The 17,922-nt window shown below is 43.8% G+C and overlaps 1 protein-coding gene across 2 annotated transcripts; it reads right to left on the reverse strand.

The window, feature by feature from the left end:
- Positions 1–899: 899 nt before the first annotated feature.
- On the reverse strand, positions 900–17,879 carry ALDH8A1 (aldehyde dehydrogenase 8 family member A1). Of its 2 annotated transcripts, XM_077813065.1 has the most exons (7): positions 17,742–17,879; positions 10,064–10,211; positions 9,051–9,206; positions 7,175–7,324; positions 4,464–4,720; positions 3,252–3,413; positions 900–1,684 (listed from the first exon to the last, which is right to left on the reverse strand). In XM_077813065.1, exons 1-7 carry the CDS (start codon positions 17,877–17,879, stop codon positions 1,232–1,234), a joined length of 1,464 nt encoding a protein of 487 aa, XP_077669191.1. In that variant the 3' UTR covers positions 900–1,231. The 2 variants fall into 2 exon arrangements, with proteins under 2 accessions (XP_077669191.1, XP_077669192.1); XM_077813066.1 differs by lacking the exon at positions 3,252–3,413.
- Positions 17,880–17,922: the final 43 nt, after the last annotated feature.

Below are 17,922 nucleotides of genomic sequence, written 5' to 3' on the forward strand. Positions count from 1 at the left end.
AAGGACGACAATACAGCTACATACCTTAAAAAAGAGTTATGATGAAAATATGTTTGCTTTATTTGTGCCTTACAGGAATATCCTGGGTCTAGAGCAGAGGTGGGCAAACTATGGCCCCCGGCCCCTCCTCTGCTGTCTCCCCTCCCCTGCAGCCTCAGATCACCGCGCCGCCAGTGCTCAGGCCCGCCACTCCTGCCGCGCAGCGCAGCAGGCTCCAGCCGGGTGGTAGGGATGCGATCTCCTGCTGCTCTGAGTGGCATGGTAAGGGAGCAAGGCAGTTGGATGGGGTGGAGGTTCGGGGTGTGGCAGTCAGGGGACTGGGAACAGGTCAGCTGCATAGGCATGGGAGTCCCGGGGGGTCTGTCAGGGGGCGGCGATGTGGATAGGGATCAGGGGGGACAGGAGCAGGGGAGGTTGGATAGGTGGGGTCCTGGGGATCCCTGGAGGGGGTGGTCAGGGGACAAGGAGCAGGGGGGTTGGATGGGTCGGGGGTTCTCAGGGGGGCAGTCAGGGGGCAGGAAGTGGGAGGGGGCGGTAGCCAGGCTGTTTAGGGAGGCACAGCCTTCCCTACCTGACCCTCCATACAGTTTCACAACCCCGATGTGACGGGCCAAAAAGTTTGCCCACTCCGCTCTAGAGTTTAGCACAACTAAATAGATTAGCAGCACTGCCTTGGGGATTTTAGTGTGAAATTTCATTAGTACTAGTTTAATGATGCAATCAAAGTGCAAACCATATTGTTCATGGGAATTACCCATTTAGAGAGGAAATATGTTTATTCCTACTAGAACATATCATCATCACTTGCTTGTATCTTTGTCACTCAAGGTGATTTGTTGACCACAACCATCATTATTTATCACCCTGTCTCTAATCGGCCTTTTTGGGGGACATGTATTCGCAGTGTTGTTGCGGCGATCCCAAGATATGAGAGAGAGAAGATGCGTGAGGTAATACCTTTTATTGGAACAGCTTGAGAAAGAAATGGTGAATTAACTTTGGAATCCTCAGGATCTCCTTGAGCCCTGCGAATCAGGTTTGTGGCTTGGATATGATACAGAATCTACTTTCTCTGCTGCCAGTTGTGCATCTTTAGCTGGTATTTATAAACTAATGGATTTCTATAAAAATTAACTATAAGCAGGCCATGATGTCTTGGCATATCTCAGAGACGCTTGTAAGCACAAATGTCGGTTGTTTATTTTGCCGTAAAATACTTAATGGACAAATTTCAGTGTTTTATTGTAATGGTTTTGACTTCAGTGAAAAACTCGTAAGACTCCTTTGCTCCCTCCCTGCCTATCCCTGATGCTTTCATTCCACCAAATGGCAAGTTCAGTTCCCTGACTAGCCAGCAGTTGGTCCACACCAGGCCAGCTTGCAGTCTCTTCGCCACACGATGAACTCGCCCCCCATTGCTTGACCATATCGTGGCTGCCAGGCCATACTTGACACCATTGGCTCTTTTAATCACTTCCTCTTCCGTATCAAACGGTACCACACATGTCACGGGACCAAAGATCTCTTCTTGCATGCAGCAGGATTCATCCTTGACTTCAGCAATGACTGTAGGCAGCATGAAATAGCCATTCTGATTTCCAGTTGGAAGAGCCAAAGAATCTACTCCTTCTCCACAGAGAATTCTAGCTCCTTCAGCTCGAGCCTTCTTCACATAATTCTTTACCTGAATGGGGGAGGGCAAAAAGTTAATGCGGGAGACTGAAAATGCTGTAAAGTTCATATTTTCAATACGGATAAATCAACAGGGAACCTAGGAGCATTTCCCACTGATCCACGTTGGCATTTTCCCCCTGTCATTGACAGGGTCTCATTCCCTAGGTTTTGCAGCCAAATATATGTAAAAAGAAGTCAGAGCATTTTCCCCTGTAAGTAAACTGTTCCCTTTCTCTCATTAATCTGCTAGCCAAAACATTAATTTGTTCCTTCCTCTAAATATATTTGGAAGGGGTGGAACAATAGTCACATTATTAAAGCACAGAAGACCTGGCTCCTATCCCTTATGTATCATAGACTTCATCTATGACCATGGGCAACACACCACACCTCTCTTTGCCACAGTTTCCCCAGGTGTCACATGGGAGAGATTACATTTTCCTACCATACAAGGAAGCTCACTACATGTTGTCATGGCACTCAGACGCTACAGTGATGAGCACAACAGAAAACACAGTCAATAAACCATTACAACAATTTATGTGGTTGCTGCTATCATATGCTATCTTGAGCATACAGGTCGTGCTATTGATCTTGTTCCATCTACAGCTTTGAAACTACTGGGTGCTTTCTCCCACTCTAGGAATTCCACAGATAAATCACCGGGTTTTTTCCACTCCTTTCTTTTAAATGCTCCGTGTGAAAGAAGCCCTGAAAGGTGCCCAGAGAGACTCCCTGAGACTTAAGTCCTCCATGTAGCCAAAGAACAGGTACAGCAGAGGCAGCAACAGTGTAGGGTAATTCACCAATACGTGTCATCACTGACCTGGAGGGCCCAGCACTAGGGCCCAAAGGAAGAGATCAGTCTCTCTGCCTATATGAACCTTCTCTTCTGTGCAAGATTGTCAGCATGTTACCAGCTCATGCCATTTGCATCAGTGGGTTTTATGATATGGACACCTGATCTCCAGCACACTGGCTGAGACCATTATACTCATTTCACATCAACCACCCAGCAGCCACCAGAGGGTAACTACTGTCACTGTCAGCCACTCATGGCCGAAGCGGAATTCCTGGAATTTGTGGACTACAAGTCTCCATGTATATACCATTACCAATTGCCCCAAAGCCACTCAGTATCCCAGAGAAAGTGTGCTTTTGCATTCCTCAGTAGTTGCATTATAAATCGGATATACTGCAATCTAAATGCAACTTGTTTTATGAGGCAAATAGGTCACCGCTATAGGCCCAACACTTAAGTCAATGAAAATGTTGCCTAATTTGGCACTGTAAGATTCATTTAAGTACTTTCACAATAACAGCTTGATCGCTTAGTTTAAAATTATTTGTCCACAGACTTTATTTTTTCTGAGGCAATAATGTGAACCTAGCCCATACACAGCAGACACCTTTATCATCAGACACTTTTTAATGACCATTTATGGGGAAATGACAGTGTGACTGGCATGGTACTAACACAGACGATGACATGGTCCTCACCACAGTCATGTACAAGTCATCTTTTCTGGAGCTTTAAAATGTGACTATAGTTCACACAGGATTTCCTCTGCAGTTACCTTTTCTAAATGCTCTTTACTTATCAGTGCCCCGATACTGGCTGTGGGATCTGAGGGACTCCCAACCTTCCACTTTCTGGCTTCTTCTACAAACCTCTTCAAAAACTCATTATAAATGCTCCTCTGAACAAAGATCCTGCTGGTGCAAAGACAGATTTCACCCTATCAAACATGAGGAGAGAAACAAAGATACTGTCAATTAATTGCAATATTGTTACTGCTGAGTGCCCAGAAATGTGCTAGGCCCCTCACAAAACACGTAAAGATAGTCCCTACCCCACAAAGAGCACAAACTAAATTTAAAGACACTCAAAATTGAGAGTCCTAAACAGACTGGAGGGGAGAAAGAAGAAACGGGGACAATAATAAAATCACACGGTCACTCAATAAGGGATGTAGACATCTTGACTGTTGAGTTTATTATTAAGTCTTGGTTATTTATCTTCCCCATCACTTCTCACAGAAACATTACTTTCCATGTCTGAATGATCATTACCCTGACATCCTGGAAATGCTTTTTTTCTTTTCCTGACTTGCCAAGTTATCTTCGTACCCACTGAAATAATTTTCATAGGCTTGCTGATCGTTGCTGAAGATGTTGACAAAGAATGGGAGCATCTAGTAGTTGAATCAGGTAATTGGAACTCCTAGGGGTTTATACCTATCTGTTGTATAGACTCATTTGATTCTGGGGAAGCTACCTGACCTCTCAGTTGTTCCCTTCTAGATAAATAACTTACCTACTTTCTAGGGGGATAAGTAACTCATTTCCCATAGGTTTCAGAGTAACAGCCGTGTTAGTCTGTATTCGCAAAAAGAAAAGGAGGACTTGTGGCACCTTAGAGACTAACCAATTTATTTGAGCATGAGCTTTCGTGAGCTACAGCTCACTTCATCAGATGCACCGATGAAGTGAGCTGTAGCTCACGAAAGCTTATGCTCAAATAAATTGGCTAGTCTCTAAGGTGCCACAAGTCCTCCTTTTCATTTCCTATAATATCAAATTATTTACTATCATTGTTTCTCTGCTGCTAGGATCAAGAAAACATCAACTTCATAAGTTTCTACCTGCACCCTGCTAATGATATGGAATCTTAATAAAATGCCTTTGACTGTTTAAGAGTCAGACAAGGAGAAATGCATGCACATGCACACATTGCTGTTTACACACTTAATATGTAACAAGGTTAAGAGAGGAGCATCTCCCTTTACCTGATTTGCAAAGCTGGATCTCACAGTGGTAGGGATGCACTGGTCCAGCTGAGCATCCTCAAAGATGATTGCAGGGTTCTTGCCTCCCAGTTCCAGAGAGAGCTTTTTGCAGTGTGGGGCACTCCTCTCCCTGATGTGCTGGGCCGTGAGCGTGCTTCCAGTGAAGGAGATCAGTGGCACGTCAGGATGGGAGACAATAGCCTCCCCAGCTTTGGGGCCAGTTCCAAACACAGTGTTCACCACCCCTGGAGGGATTCCTCATGGGAACAAACACACAAAACACTCATGTCCTTTACTTTGGGGTAGCTAGGTTAATTCTGCACTCCCCTCGGAAGCCAGCAAACTACTAATAGTGCTACATTAACGAGGATGCCCTTGACTTTAAGGGTGGTTGAGCAAAATAGGAGAAATAACTAGATAAAACATTGAACTATTGGGTTTTAATCTCTGTTCTTGTATTACTACAGGGGGACCTGGTAGCCCTGCCAATAGTTAAGGTTGCCTGACACCTCCCATTATAAGGCCCAGTTTTCAGTGGGATATAACCAGTGGTGAGCTGGAGCCGGTTGTTAAATTTAGAAGCCCTTTTAGAACCGGTTGTTCCACGAGGGATAACCGGCTCCAGCCCTGGAGCACCCAAGGGGAAAATTTGGAGGGTGCAGCGCACCCACCGGCAGCTTCCCGCCCCACCCCCAGCTCACCTCTGCTCCACCTCCGCCTCCTCCCCTGAACGCGCCGCCCCGCCCCACCCCGCTTCTCTCCCCCCCCGCCCCAGGCTTCCCGTGAATCAGCTGTTCACGCGGGAAGCTGGGGCAGGCCGAGAAGCAGCCTGCAGCTTCCCACTCAGGCCCAGGGAGGCGGAGGTGAGGGTGGGCGCGAGGAGGGCCTCCCGTGCCGCAGCAGGTAACCGGGGTGGGGGAGGGGCGCAGAGGAATCGCTCCCCACCCCAGCTCACCTCCGCCACCCTTGGCCTGAGTGTGAAGCCACCGCCTGCTTCTCAACCCTCCCCAGCTTCCTGCCGAACAGCTGATTCGCGGGAAGCCAGGGGAGGGAGCGGAGAAGTAGAGCAGGGCGGTGCGTTCAGTGGAGGAGGCGGAGTGGAGGGGAGGTGACCTGAGTCCAGGCGCGGGGTGGGGAGCTGCCAGTGGGTGCTCTGCACCCACCAAATTTCCCCGTGGGTGCTCCAGCCCTGGAGCACCCACGGAGTTGGCACCTAAGGTGCCACTTTTGATGCGATCAGTGGGGGAGCGGCTGCTCCCCCTGCTCCCCCCCCAGCTACGCTCCCCCGCCCCTAGGAGCCAGAGGGACCTGCCGGATGCTTCCTGGGAGCTGCCCCAGGGACTCCCCACCTCACCCCCCGGCAGGTACCTCTGGCTCTTAGGGGTGGGATGGGCACCCACTACAGTGGCCCACGAGACCCTGCTGCCCGGTTCTGGGGGCAGTCAGGGAACAGGGGTGGATGGGGCAGGAGTTCTGGGGGGGGGGCATCAAGGAACGTGGGGGGGTTGGATGGGGCAGGAGTCCCGGGGGGTGGGGGTGGGCAACGACCCCCTCGTGGGGTGACGAGGGAACCTGTTGTTAAGATTTTGGCAGCTCATCACTGGATATAAACTTGCGCCAAACTTTCACCATTAGGTCCGAAATTTTCCATGTTGGGTGTCTGCTTTAGGCTGATACACTTTTCTTTCTTTTTTTTCCCTGTTCTTTCTTTTAAAGTTTCAGCAAACAGTCAACGGTTCAGCCATTTCTGAGAATTAATTTAAGAAAAAACTCATTGTTTTGCCCAGGTTAAAGATATTCCTGCAACCATTTCCTCTGGAAGATCTAGTGCCTATATACTCGAGGAGAGGGACTTGAGGTTTGGCAGAGAAGTCCCTTTGATGTCAGAAATGGGCCTTTTGCTGGTGCTGTGAAAACCTGCACCCATCGGGACAAGTTATAAGACACTGAAAAATCACAGACTGTACATGGTCAGTGGAGGTTTGTTAACTGCGAATCTTTACTAGGAAAAAAAAGTGTATTCTTAACTCGAGCTGGCTAACATGAACTAAAATCAGTGAAGAGAAGAGCGTTGCAGCTTTCACACAAGTTAGCAGGTTGAACTGAAGACTATGGGGTAGACCTAGGGGTTAACTTGACCTGCTAATTTGTGTGAGGACCACTAAGTGCCTTGTCTTCACTAGAATTTTACCTTGTGTTAGTTAACTGAAAGTAGCGAGTTTTTCTTCGTGAAGACACAGCCTTAGAGGTTGGCAGCTCTATTTTCTGAAGCTTCCATCTGTACTGAGCATGCTTCAGCCTGGGGATGAAGGGATGAGCAGTACTTTCTCTGCAATTGCTGCTTCCAGCCACTGGGGACCAATGTGGCACCAGGCACAGGAACTGAGAACAGACAGACTTTTCCCTATGCTCTCCACATTCCCCCTGCTGGCACTCAAGTACTGTGGAGGGAGAAACAGCCTAATGGAATGCAGAGGTGAGGTGAAGGGAATACATGGCGACGAGGAGATGGTGGCAGGGGGAGGGAAGGTATGGGAGAGAGGCAGGGATAGAAATCAGTTCTCCAGGGCAGAATTCAGCTCCCTTAACCCGGTGATCATCCTTTCTCCTCCTGCAATCCTCAGCCTCATTCACTGGGCACCTTCCAACTTCTGCAACAAAGGAGGCAACAGACAGTAGGGGTCCCTGTGCCGAAGGCGTTTCCAAATTACCTGCTTTACCCAGAAGTTTGCACATCATCCAAGCAGTGACAGATGTCATCTCACTGGGCTTGGCGATGACAGTGTTTCCAGATGCAATGGCTGGGGCTATTTTCCAGGTCAGCAAGTAAAGTGGCAAATTCCAAGGACTTATTAAACCAGCTACAAAGGAAAAAAGAAAAGGACAAAATCAAGAGGCCAAATGTATTAGGACAGGAGATTTGAATTTGATGCCCAGGCTTGGCACCTCCTACCCAGATGGAAGCCAAAGCTTCAGTATGGCAGGACAATGAAGGAAATTCTGCTATAGCTTTTACACCCGTACCTTATTCTTAATGGTACAGTGAATCCTACAATAAGGGCCATTTCTAATGACCAACGCCTTCTGAATAACCCGTCTAAACTATGCCAAACATTTCCAGTGCAAATATATTTGACCGCCTCAACTGAACAACTGATTTTTGCTGTACTTTTGTCCCAATGTAGCAGAGAGACATTGCAGTAGGAGCTTTGTCATGCTCTACAGTCAGGTCCAGGTGTTCAGAATTCACAATTCAATGATGTGCAAATCGAAAATTTTTGTTTTGTTTTAACAAATATGCATAGATTGCCACTTCTGGCCCTTGTCAAATATTAGAGCTGAGTGCATCAGGCACAATGAATAATTTACCTGATGAATTTAGTCCAGGATAATAATGAACAGACTGCCTTCCTCAAATTGCTGTGCTATTTAAATTTATTCAATTACTATCTTCATGAATATTTTTACTTTGTGTATTTATCACAAATATTTGAAACCCAAGCTGTGATGCTTAGTTGTGATTGGTTATGTGATACTCCTTGTTGCTAGATAGGTCCATCAATGGCTATTAGCCAGGATGGGCAGGAATGGTGTCCCTAGCCTCTGTTTGCCAGATGCTGGGAATGGGCGACAGGGAATGGATCACTTGATGGTTACCTGTTCTGTTCATTCTCTCTGGGGCACCTGGCATTGGCCACTGTCGGAAGACAGGATACTGGGCTAGATGGATCTTTGGTCTGACCCCGTATGGACGTTCTTATGTTAGATTGAAAGAGAGTGAACAGAGTTCCAACAAAAGCATGTGTAACGAATTTAAAATTTGATGTCTGTGAGCATTTTTGGTCAGTAAGACTCAGATTTTCAATTGCTCATGAGAAGAGAACTAAACAGGTCAAATTCATTAAACAATGTATTAAATAATCAAACTGATATAAAATATTTGCACCATTATTCACGTAGCTCTAAAACAATATATGTATTCAGACTTTCTCTGACGTGACAGCGCCATCTTGTAGCTAGCTTTCCAAAAACAACAGATATAAATTGCAAGCATTAAAAAATGCTCACCATTGACATAGCTCTGCTCCCACTGAAGTCATTGTGAGCTTTGCCAATTGGTATCAACCAGAGCAGAATTAAGTCAATTCTAAGTGTTTTTGAAAATCCCACCCATCCAGACAGTATGTGTCTATATACCACATGTACATACTTCCAGACATATGATAAATACAAATACAGAGAAGATTTTGAGGATGGGAAGTGTCCTACTGTGGGAAGAGGGAACTTTTTAGGATAAATGTTGGAATAGCGCGATAAATGTTGTAATAGGATAAATGTTGTAATTGTTCACTGATTTTGCGGCATGCGGGTGCCAGAGTTCACAGTGGAGTGTCCAAGCTTAACATGGGATCTAGAAGCAGTAAACATTAACTTTATGAGAATCCTTTCTCCCTCTGCGCTTGTGAATGCTGCCTGAAGTTAAAAAAATAAGCAGCAGAGCTCAAGGCCCCCGTTTTTCTTACTTTTTCCCTCTCTTGGTAGACATCCTGCCTAGCTTTTCAGCATTTGTCCTTTGAGAATACCCACCAATGCCTACTGGAGTTCTCATTGTGTAATGCATACAGTCCACGTGGTCCATCTGAGTGCATTCTGTGGTATGGTGAAGGATAGAAGATGCAAAGAACCGGAAATTGTATGCTGCCCGTGGGATGTCCACTGTTCTAGCAAATGTAATTGTTTTTCCTGAAAGAGAAAAGTAACAAGCATGCCATTGTGTCATTATCAAGCACTTTATCCCAAGGGAAAAACTAACATATTTATATAATGCCATAAGTGTGCATACTGCTGTACACACAGGAAGACAAGCATCTGCCCTGAAGAGCTTCCAAATGAAGAGCCCTGAACTAGGATTCCTACCCACTACCTAGGGAAAAACTTTGTTGGTGATGATAAATGGTGAAGTAATTAGATGCTTGGAAAGCATCGTGAATAGCGTAAGTACAAATTATAGCGTAAACAACCATTTAGAGGATAAGCTCTTTGGCGGCTGTTTTTGTCATCTGTGTGCGCACTGTGCCGGGCACAATGAGGCCCTGGATTCTTGTCTGGGAGCCTCTAGGCACCACTACCACTATAGATTAAATAGATGATTTTATAGTACATCCATAGGACTGGTAATGCTTCGCTCTTCGGGAGCATCCTCTGTCTGAGGACCTCAAAGTGCTGTATGAATAGTGATTAAATTTAGCCTCAGCCCCTCTGTGCCGCAGGTATTGCCATCCATATTTTGTAGCGAAGAAAACAGAGGCATGGAGGAGTCAAGAGGCCCACGTTTTCAAAACCAGCATCTAGTACTGAGTGTCCAAGATTAGAAACATAGCACTTCTGAAAATCAAACCCAAGGACTGTCTAGTTTGGCACACAAAATTTGTGGCAACTTTAAAAATTTGACTCGAACGGATCCAATCACACAGACAGCCTGCATTAGAGTCAAGAATAGGACCTGGCCATTGTGACTCAGTCCTGATATTTAACAAGACCCTCCTTCTCTATAACCTCTTTGGGGAACAGACAAAGAGATGGATGAATTCTTCCTTTACCTTGATCTTTTGATTCTGCTTGTGCAAATGCCTCCAGGTCATGCTCGATCAGGTCTGCTAACTTGTTCATTATCTGAGATCTTTCCTGAGGGCTTTTGGAGGACCAGCCTAGAAAGGCATCTCTGGCAGCTGTGACTGCAGCTTCTACCTGAAAGAATAAAGCAGAGATGGCAAACTTCAAGAGTGCTTCATGGGGGGAAAACAAAATCAATAGAGCCATTGAGACTAAAGATCTTTTGAGTCACCTTGTCCTTGCAGAAGACTGTTCCTTCCTTACATTATAGTCTCAGGCGGTGTGTCCAGTTGCCATCCCTCAGTCTTCTCAAGAGACAACCCACAATCTAACCAACATTAAGAGGGCATTCTTCTTGATACTCTGCCTAAAATTTAACTCTCTTCTTTCTTCTAGTTATACTCCTTTTTTATCACTTCTTGATGGTTACAGCCTTCCGTTTTTTTGAGACAGTTACTTCTCTTTTCCTTTTGTCCCACTCATTTAAACAAATGAAACATATTTCATTCTTTAAAATCTTTCCTGTAGGTCAGTCCCTCTCATCTGGTTAATCATTGCAGTGGCCCTTCTAGAAATTCCTTCCAGTTTCCTGGTGTCTCTCTAGGAACATGGGCGTTGCCATATCAGATTAGACCTGTAGACCATCTACTCCACCCTCCTGTCTCCAGCAGTAGCCAAGATAAGATGCTTCAGAGGAAAGTGCAAGCAATACAGCTATGGAATAACCTGCCCAAAGGAAAAGTTTCATGCTAATCCTATAATTTGGAACTTCACTTATGCCCCAAAACAAGAGAATTTATCTCCCTTCCAAAGCTCTGGGGTTTTTCATTCTTACTAGTGTGAGGTGCCCAGGACAATAAACAGCATCCCAGATGCAGTCTCATATATGGCCTATCTCAGTCCCTTCTAGGAACACTGCAGCATATTTTGCAGATGCAGGCCCCTCATTTGAGGCAGTGCCTCCCGCATTACCTTCTCTGACCTCTGCCAACCCTCAGGAGGAAGGTAAAACAGAACCATTACATCATCTAGTCTGATCTCCTGTGTATCACAAGCTATTAAATTTCACCCAGTTACCCCCATATTAAGCCCTGTTTGGCTAAAGCGTGTCTTCTAGAAAAGCATCCAGTTTTGTTCTGAAGACATCAAGAGATGTAGCTGGTAGTTTGTTCCAATAGTAAATCACCTTCACGGTCAAGACACAAATTTTTATTTCTAATTTGAATTAATTGGGCTTCAGCTTCCAGCCATTGGTCTTGTTATACCTTTCTCCGCTAGATTGACAGCCCTTTAATACCTTGTATTTTCTTCCCATGTAGGTACTTATACACTGTAAACTGGTCACCTCACCATCTTTTTTTTGATAAGCTAAACAGACTGAGCTTCTTCAGTGTCTCACTGTAAGGTATCTTCTCCAGCCCTTAAATCCTTTTTTGTGGCTCTTTTTTTTTTTATACCCACTCCATTTATTCAACATCCTTTTAAAAATGTGGATACCAGAACTGGATTCCTGAATCAGTATCACCAACGCCAGTTATAGAGGTGAAATCACCTCCCTACGCCTGAGTGCTACTTCTCTACTTATACATCCAAGGATCACCCAAGCTTTGGATGGCTTGTTGGTCTAGAGGTCGGATTCTCACTTAGGATATAAGCAGTCCTGTGTTCAAATCCTGGACAAGCCCAGTTTTCAGGCTGGAAATAGGCATAAATCTATGACAGTGATTATCCATTGGAACAATGTACCAAGGGTTGTGGTGGATTCTCCATCAATGACAACTTTTAAATCAAGATTTGGATATTTATCTAAAAGATCTGCTCTAGAAACTATTTTGGGGAAGTTCAGTGTGGTACAGGACAGCAGACTAGATGATCACAATGGTCCCTTCTAACCTTGGAATCTAGGACTCTATGAAGCCCTTTTTTTGCCACAGCGTCACACTGGAAGCTCACATTTAGTTACTTGTCGTCTATGCTTCTGAGTTTCTCTTCAGAGTCATTGCTTTCCAGGATAGAGCCCCACATTGCGTGGGCCTTCATTCCTTACCTCTAGAGATATTACTTTCATTTGGCTGTACTGAAACATTTTGTTGGAATAGGGCCAGCTTCGCCAGCAATCCAGATAGCTCTGTACGACTGCCCCGTCCTGACTCTGCTAATCTTTGTGTCACCCACAAATTTTATCAGCAGTGATTTTATATTTACTTCCAGATCATTGTTGAAAATTTTGAATCGCATCAGGCCTATTACTGATCCCTGCAGAACTCCATTTGAAACACCCCCAGTTGAATGATTCCCCATTGATGACTACCTTTTTGATATCTGTTAGTTAGCCAGTTTGTAGTCTATTTAATGGTTGCTTATTGATATTGTATAGTGCTAATTTTTTAAGCAGAATGTCAAACGCTATTACATCAAATGCCTTACAAAAGTCTTCTACATTTACACACTTACCATTATTAACCAAACTTGTAATCTCATCGAAGAATGAAATCAGGTTTGCTTGTCAGGACCTATTTTCCATAAAACCATGTTAAATGGCATCAATTATATACCTATCCTTTAATTCTTTATCAACTGTTTCCCACATCAGCTTTTCCATTATTTTGCCTAGGATTTATATCAGACTATAGTTACTGGGTTATCCTGCTTCCCCTTTTTGAATATTAGCACATTAGTACTCTTCCAGTCTTCACGAAGTTCTCCAGTATTCCAAGGTATAATAAACATGAAAATCAGCGGGCCAGAGATCTATTCAGCCAATTCTTTTAGCCCTTTTGGGGGCAATTAATCCAGATCTGCTGATTTAAAAATGTTTATCCCTAACAGATGTTTTTAACATCCTCCTTTGTTACTAATGGAATAGAAAGTACTTCATCATCCTCAGGATATAAGTACATGATATCCTGCTTTCCAAATACAAAAAATACTATATTTATGAATCATTAACAATTTCATCATCTCCATACAGTAATGAGTGTATACCTTTTATAGGATTTCTTTTGTCCCTAGTATATAAAAAAAATTCCTATTGTCCTTAGCTCTGCCACCCATGAAATTTTCCCTGGTGTCTTTAGCTTCCCCTTTCTATTTTTTACACTTCATAGCTTCTAATTTATATCGACAGCTACCAGTTTCTCTTTTTATCCATTTCCTATAGGGTGTTTTTAAATTCTAATTACTGCCTTCACTTTGCCACTGAACTAGAATGGGCTTCGTTTCTTGATTGGGGATTCATGACTTTTGGCCATCTAATAAACCATTCTTAAAGAGCTCTCAATTTTCAGTCACATTTTCCTGTCTATATTTTTCTTCCCAAACAATTTCCCTCAGCTTTAGGAAATTAGCCCTTTTTAAAGACGTGTGCACGCCAGACACAGGTTGGGACTGCCCTCTCTTTGCCCATGCTGAATATAATCAGGTCAGTATCACTGGTCTTAAGGTAACCACTAACTTCCAGACCTATGATTAATTTATCTTTATCTGTCATGATGAGGTCAAAAATAGAATTGCCTTGGGTTGGGTGCAATACAGTTTATGTTAGGAAATTATCATCTATGAACTCTAATGGTGTTTTAATACTGCTTGCATAGCTGCTGACTGGATCCAGCACTCATCACTCCAGTTGAAGTCCCCTGTAACATACCTTTCCTTTTCACACATTATGGTGAGGTGATGAGTTTACCATTTAAAGAGATGAGACAAAGGCTGGGAGAAATAGGGGCACAGAGAAGTGAAGTGTCCTGCACAAGGTCACACAGCAGGTCACTGGCTAAGCCAGGAACAGAACACGGGGCTCCGGACTCCCTATTCATTTGACCACATTGACCCACCCCCGACTCCTTTTTTAAAATACCCTGCTCATCCACCCTTCCGCCACTAGGTGCCATCCTGCTGCTGTGGCTGCTTCTCCCTTTCCTCTTTCCACTGCCACTTCCACACCATGCTGTATGCCTCAGTGCAGTAGCTCATCAGAGGAGGAAGCTGCCTGATCCAGAACTAATTGCCCCATGTAGTATCCAGAGATTCCCCTCTTCCTGAACATTTTGGTGATTTTTATAGGCATGGGGTATGAGCACTACAGAGGGATTCTCCCAGGCCAAGAGGGAAGACAGCCTGAGGAAAAGAAAAAAAAAACGTGGGGGCAAGGAGGAGAGATGGGGAAGAAGGAAATGGAAGGGAATTAATCTAAGGAGAAAACGAAAAGGAAGAGGAGATATGGAGATAGAAATACAATGAGAGGGATGGTGCAAAGAGTTATAGAGAAAATAGACTGAAGTTGACTGAGGAAAAGAATCAGAGAGAGAAGGGTCAAAAAAAAACAAAAAAACAAAAACAAATGAGCCAAGACAGACAATGTGTGTAATCAAAATGTAATTATAAACCCATGTTTATTGTCATATATACTTCCCCTGCCCTCCTCCATATAAGAAAGGAGAAATAACAGACTAAAAACCGGAGAGAAAGCACAATTTAAAAAAAGCTGGATGTTAAAATGTTAGCCAAAGTACACATGGTAAAGTAAATTTGTTTCTCTCCATCAGGAATTGTAGGAAGACAAGACCCCTTAGGATAAAGGGGTTTTGCCAGACCTCGTTGTCCATGGGAACCAGTGTTCCTGTATGTGAATGAGGGAGACTAACCTACTTACTAGGGTTAAGTTTGATGTTGGCTGTTTGAATATTTATATGAGCCCAATCCTGCAAACCCTTACGCATGTGAATAGCCCTACTTACGTGGCCACTGACCCAGTACTGAATTCTAATACAGCAGGTGCTTATTTTCATTTTAAATGTCTTAATATCTCTCCTAAAATGCAGGCAACTGCACCTGGTATTTTATATTACTGTGCTAATAAGCAATGGTCACATAACCACCACCCTATACTGGAAACCTACTGACGGCTATACTTACCTACATGCTTCCAGCTTCCATCCAGGACACACCACACGATCCATTGTCTACAGCCAAGCTCTAAGATACAACCGCATTTGCTCCAATCCCTCAGACAGAGACAAACACCTAAAAGATCTCTATCAAGCATTCTTAAAACTACAATACCCACCTGCTGAAGTGAAAAAACAGATTGACAGAGCCAGAAGAGTACCCAGAAGTCACCTACTACAGGACAGGCCCAACAAAGAAAACAACAGAACACCACTAGCCATCACCTTCAGCCCCCAACTAAAACCTCTCCAACACATCATCAAGGATCTACAACCTATCCTGAAGGACGACCCATCACTCTCACAGATCTTGGGAGACAGACCAGTCCTCGCTTACAGACAGCCCCCCAACCTGAAGCAAATACTCTCCAGCAACCACACACCACACAACAAACACACTAACCCAGGAACCTATCCTTGCAACAAAGCCCGATGCCAACTCTGTCCACATATTTATTCAAGTGACACCATCATAGAACCTAATCACATTAGCCACACTATCAGGGGTTCGTTCACCTGCACATCTACCAATGTGATATATGTCATCATGTGCCAGCAATGCCCCTCTGCCATGTACATTGGCCAAACCGGACAGTCTCTATGCAAAAGAATAAATGGACACAAATCTGACATCAGGAATCATAACATTCAAAAACCGGTAGGAGAACACTTCAACCTCTCTGGTCACTCAGTAACAGACTTAAAGGTGGCAATTTTGCAACAGAAAAGCTTCAAAAACAGACTCCAACTAGAAACTGCTGAGCTTGAATTAATATGCAAACTAGATACCATTAACCTGGATTTGAATAGAGACTGGGAGTGGCTGGGTCATTACACATATTGAATCTATTTCCCCATGTTAAGTATCCTCACACCTTCTTGTGAACTGTCTAAATGGGTCATCTTGATTATCACTACAAAAGTTTTTTTCTCCTGCTGATTATAGCTCATCTTAATTAATTAGCCTCTAACAGTTGGTATGGCTACTTCTACCTTTTCATGTTCTCTGTGTGTGTGTGTGTGTGTGTGTGTGTATAATCTTCTTACTATATGTTCCATTCTATGCATCCGATGAAATGGGATGTAGCCCACAAAAGCTTATGTTCTAATAAATTTGTTAGTCTCTAAGGTGCCACAAGTACTCCTTTTCTTTTTTTGGTATTTCAATATCTTCCACTGGAGGACTCTAGACCCGCCTCTAACTCCCAGCTTTGTAGAGCCTCTCCACTTGTGTTCAGCAGCCCACAGGCCTAAGCAAAAAACTTCACTAAGTTGATTGGTGCCTAAGTGTAGTTCCTAAGGCACATGCTGCAGTTGACTCCGAAAACTGAATGAGAAGCTAGTGTTCCTTCAAATATGCATTACCTTACACTTAGATATCTAGAATTTAGCCTGCTATGATGCCCCATAACCTATTTTTGTTCGGTCCTTCTGGCATGCTCACAAATCTCCCTGTTACTGTTATAATTATTTGTGCATCTACTTATGTGAATAAACAAAATGGGGACCCACGTAGCGTTTATGCATGAAAGAAACAATTCTTCAAGCACAACGAGGTTTTGTACTGACATGATTTTACATTAAGCATATTCTAGCAAAGGCAGCCTGGTTACACTTTAACTATTAGTTATCAGCACCTTGCAAATATTTACCCAACCAAAATTATGGTGCTAAAGGTTTCTGCTGAAAAAGGAAAATGAGATCAACACGATTAATACATATGTGAAAGAGGTATTCATGTACAGTAACAGGTCTTTTAATAAGACCACTTATTCTGAAAATGAAACAATTTTGAGCACTTATTAGTCAACATTTTGAAAGCCCTTGGAGTGTAATATAACTCCTTTCCGTTCATCTGTCCCCTCGCTGAACCCAGCACACTACATTGTACACACCTCTAACTTCGTTGCTTATAAGCAGTACTTCGCCATAAACTAAATGGCAGTTTCCAGAATATGCGTCTTGTTGCAAATGATGTGGCAAAAAACATGCAGCAAAGATTAATTGCAGGGCTGAAAAGGAATATTGCTTTTCTGCTCTCATTGATTAGAGCAGGCTACTGCAGTGTACAGAAATCACATTCATGCAGCTGCACTAAAATGATTTGTTACCCTTTCACCTGCAATATCAATGTTCTAAATGCTCAAACTCCATCTGCAGAGATCAAACCTCAGGAAGGCTGAGAGATTTTGATCCTGTTTCATGGAAAGAGCCCTGGTGTGCAAAGTCCTTTGAACGAGTAGTAGAAATTAAAGATATTAAGGAAGAAGATACTCATTTGGATACAGTGTCTCCAGGGCTGTTCACGGAGTGGAGATGAACAGCTCCTTTTTTCCTGACTCTGGTGTTATCATCTGCAAACTGCTGATGTGACCATTGCCTTCAACTTGCATTCTGCAAGACGGAGGACTCCATCCTCTGCTGGTGTAATTGACGAACCTCCAGTGAAGTAATTGAAAACTGCACTGATTGACACTAGATGAGGACCAGATCCATAGCTTTTAATAGTGAACAGTGTGTCAAAAAGGATTTGTTCCTGGAGCAATGTTACCTGGCCTTGTAGTAATGTTAAGAACTTATTCATTTAAATATAAACAATTAATCACTAGAACATTCCTCTTCCTGATTTCTCCACCTTCCACCCCACAAACAACTGCACTGATGTTATTTATGCTCCCATTCTTATTTTGCCTTCTGTTAGTGAAACTGCTGTACTCACCTCTTCTTTTCCGCTGTCTGGTACTCTGCAATACACGTCTCCCGTGGATGGATCATAGGAGTCTATGTAGGAGGAACAAGGGACAAATTTACCATTTATGAAGTTCTCCAACACTAAGAGAGTCTTTGGGCCAGCCATTGTCAACAGCTGGCTTCATCTGCGATTTCTTTCAGCTGTCAGT

Source organism: Eretmochelys imbricata, chromosome 3 (assembly GCF_965152235.1).
Source record: "Eretmochelys imbricata isolate rEreImb1 chromosome 3, rEreImb1.hap1, whole genome shotgun sequence".
Lineage (NCBI taxonomy): Eukaryota > Metazoa > Chordata > Testudines > Cheloniidae > Eretmochelys > Eretmochelys imbricata.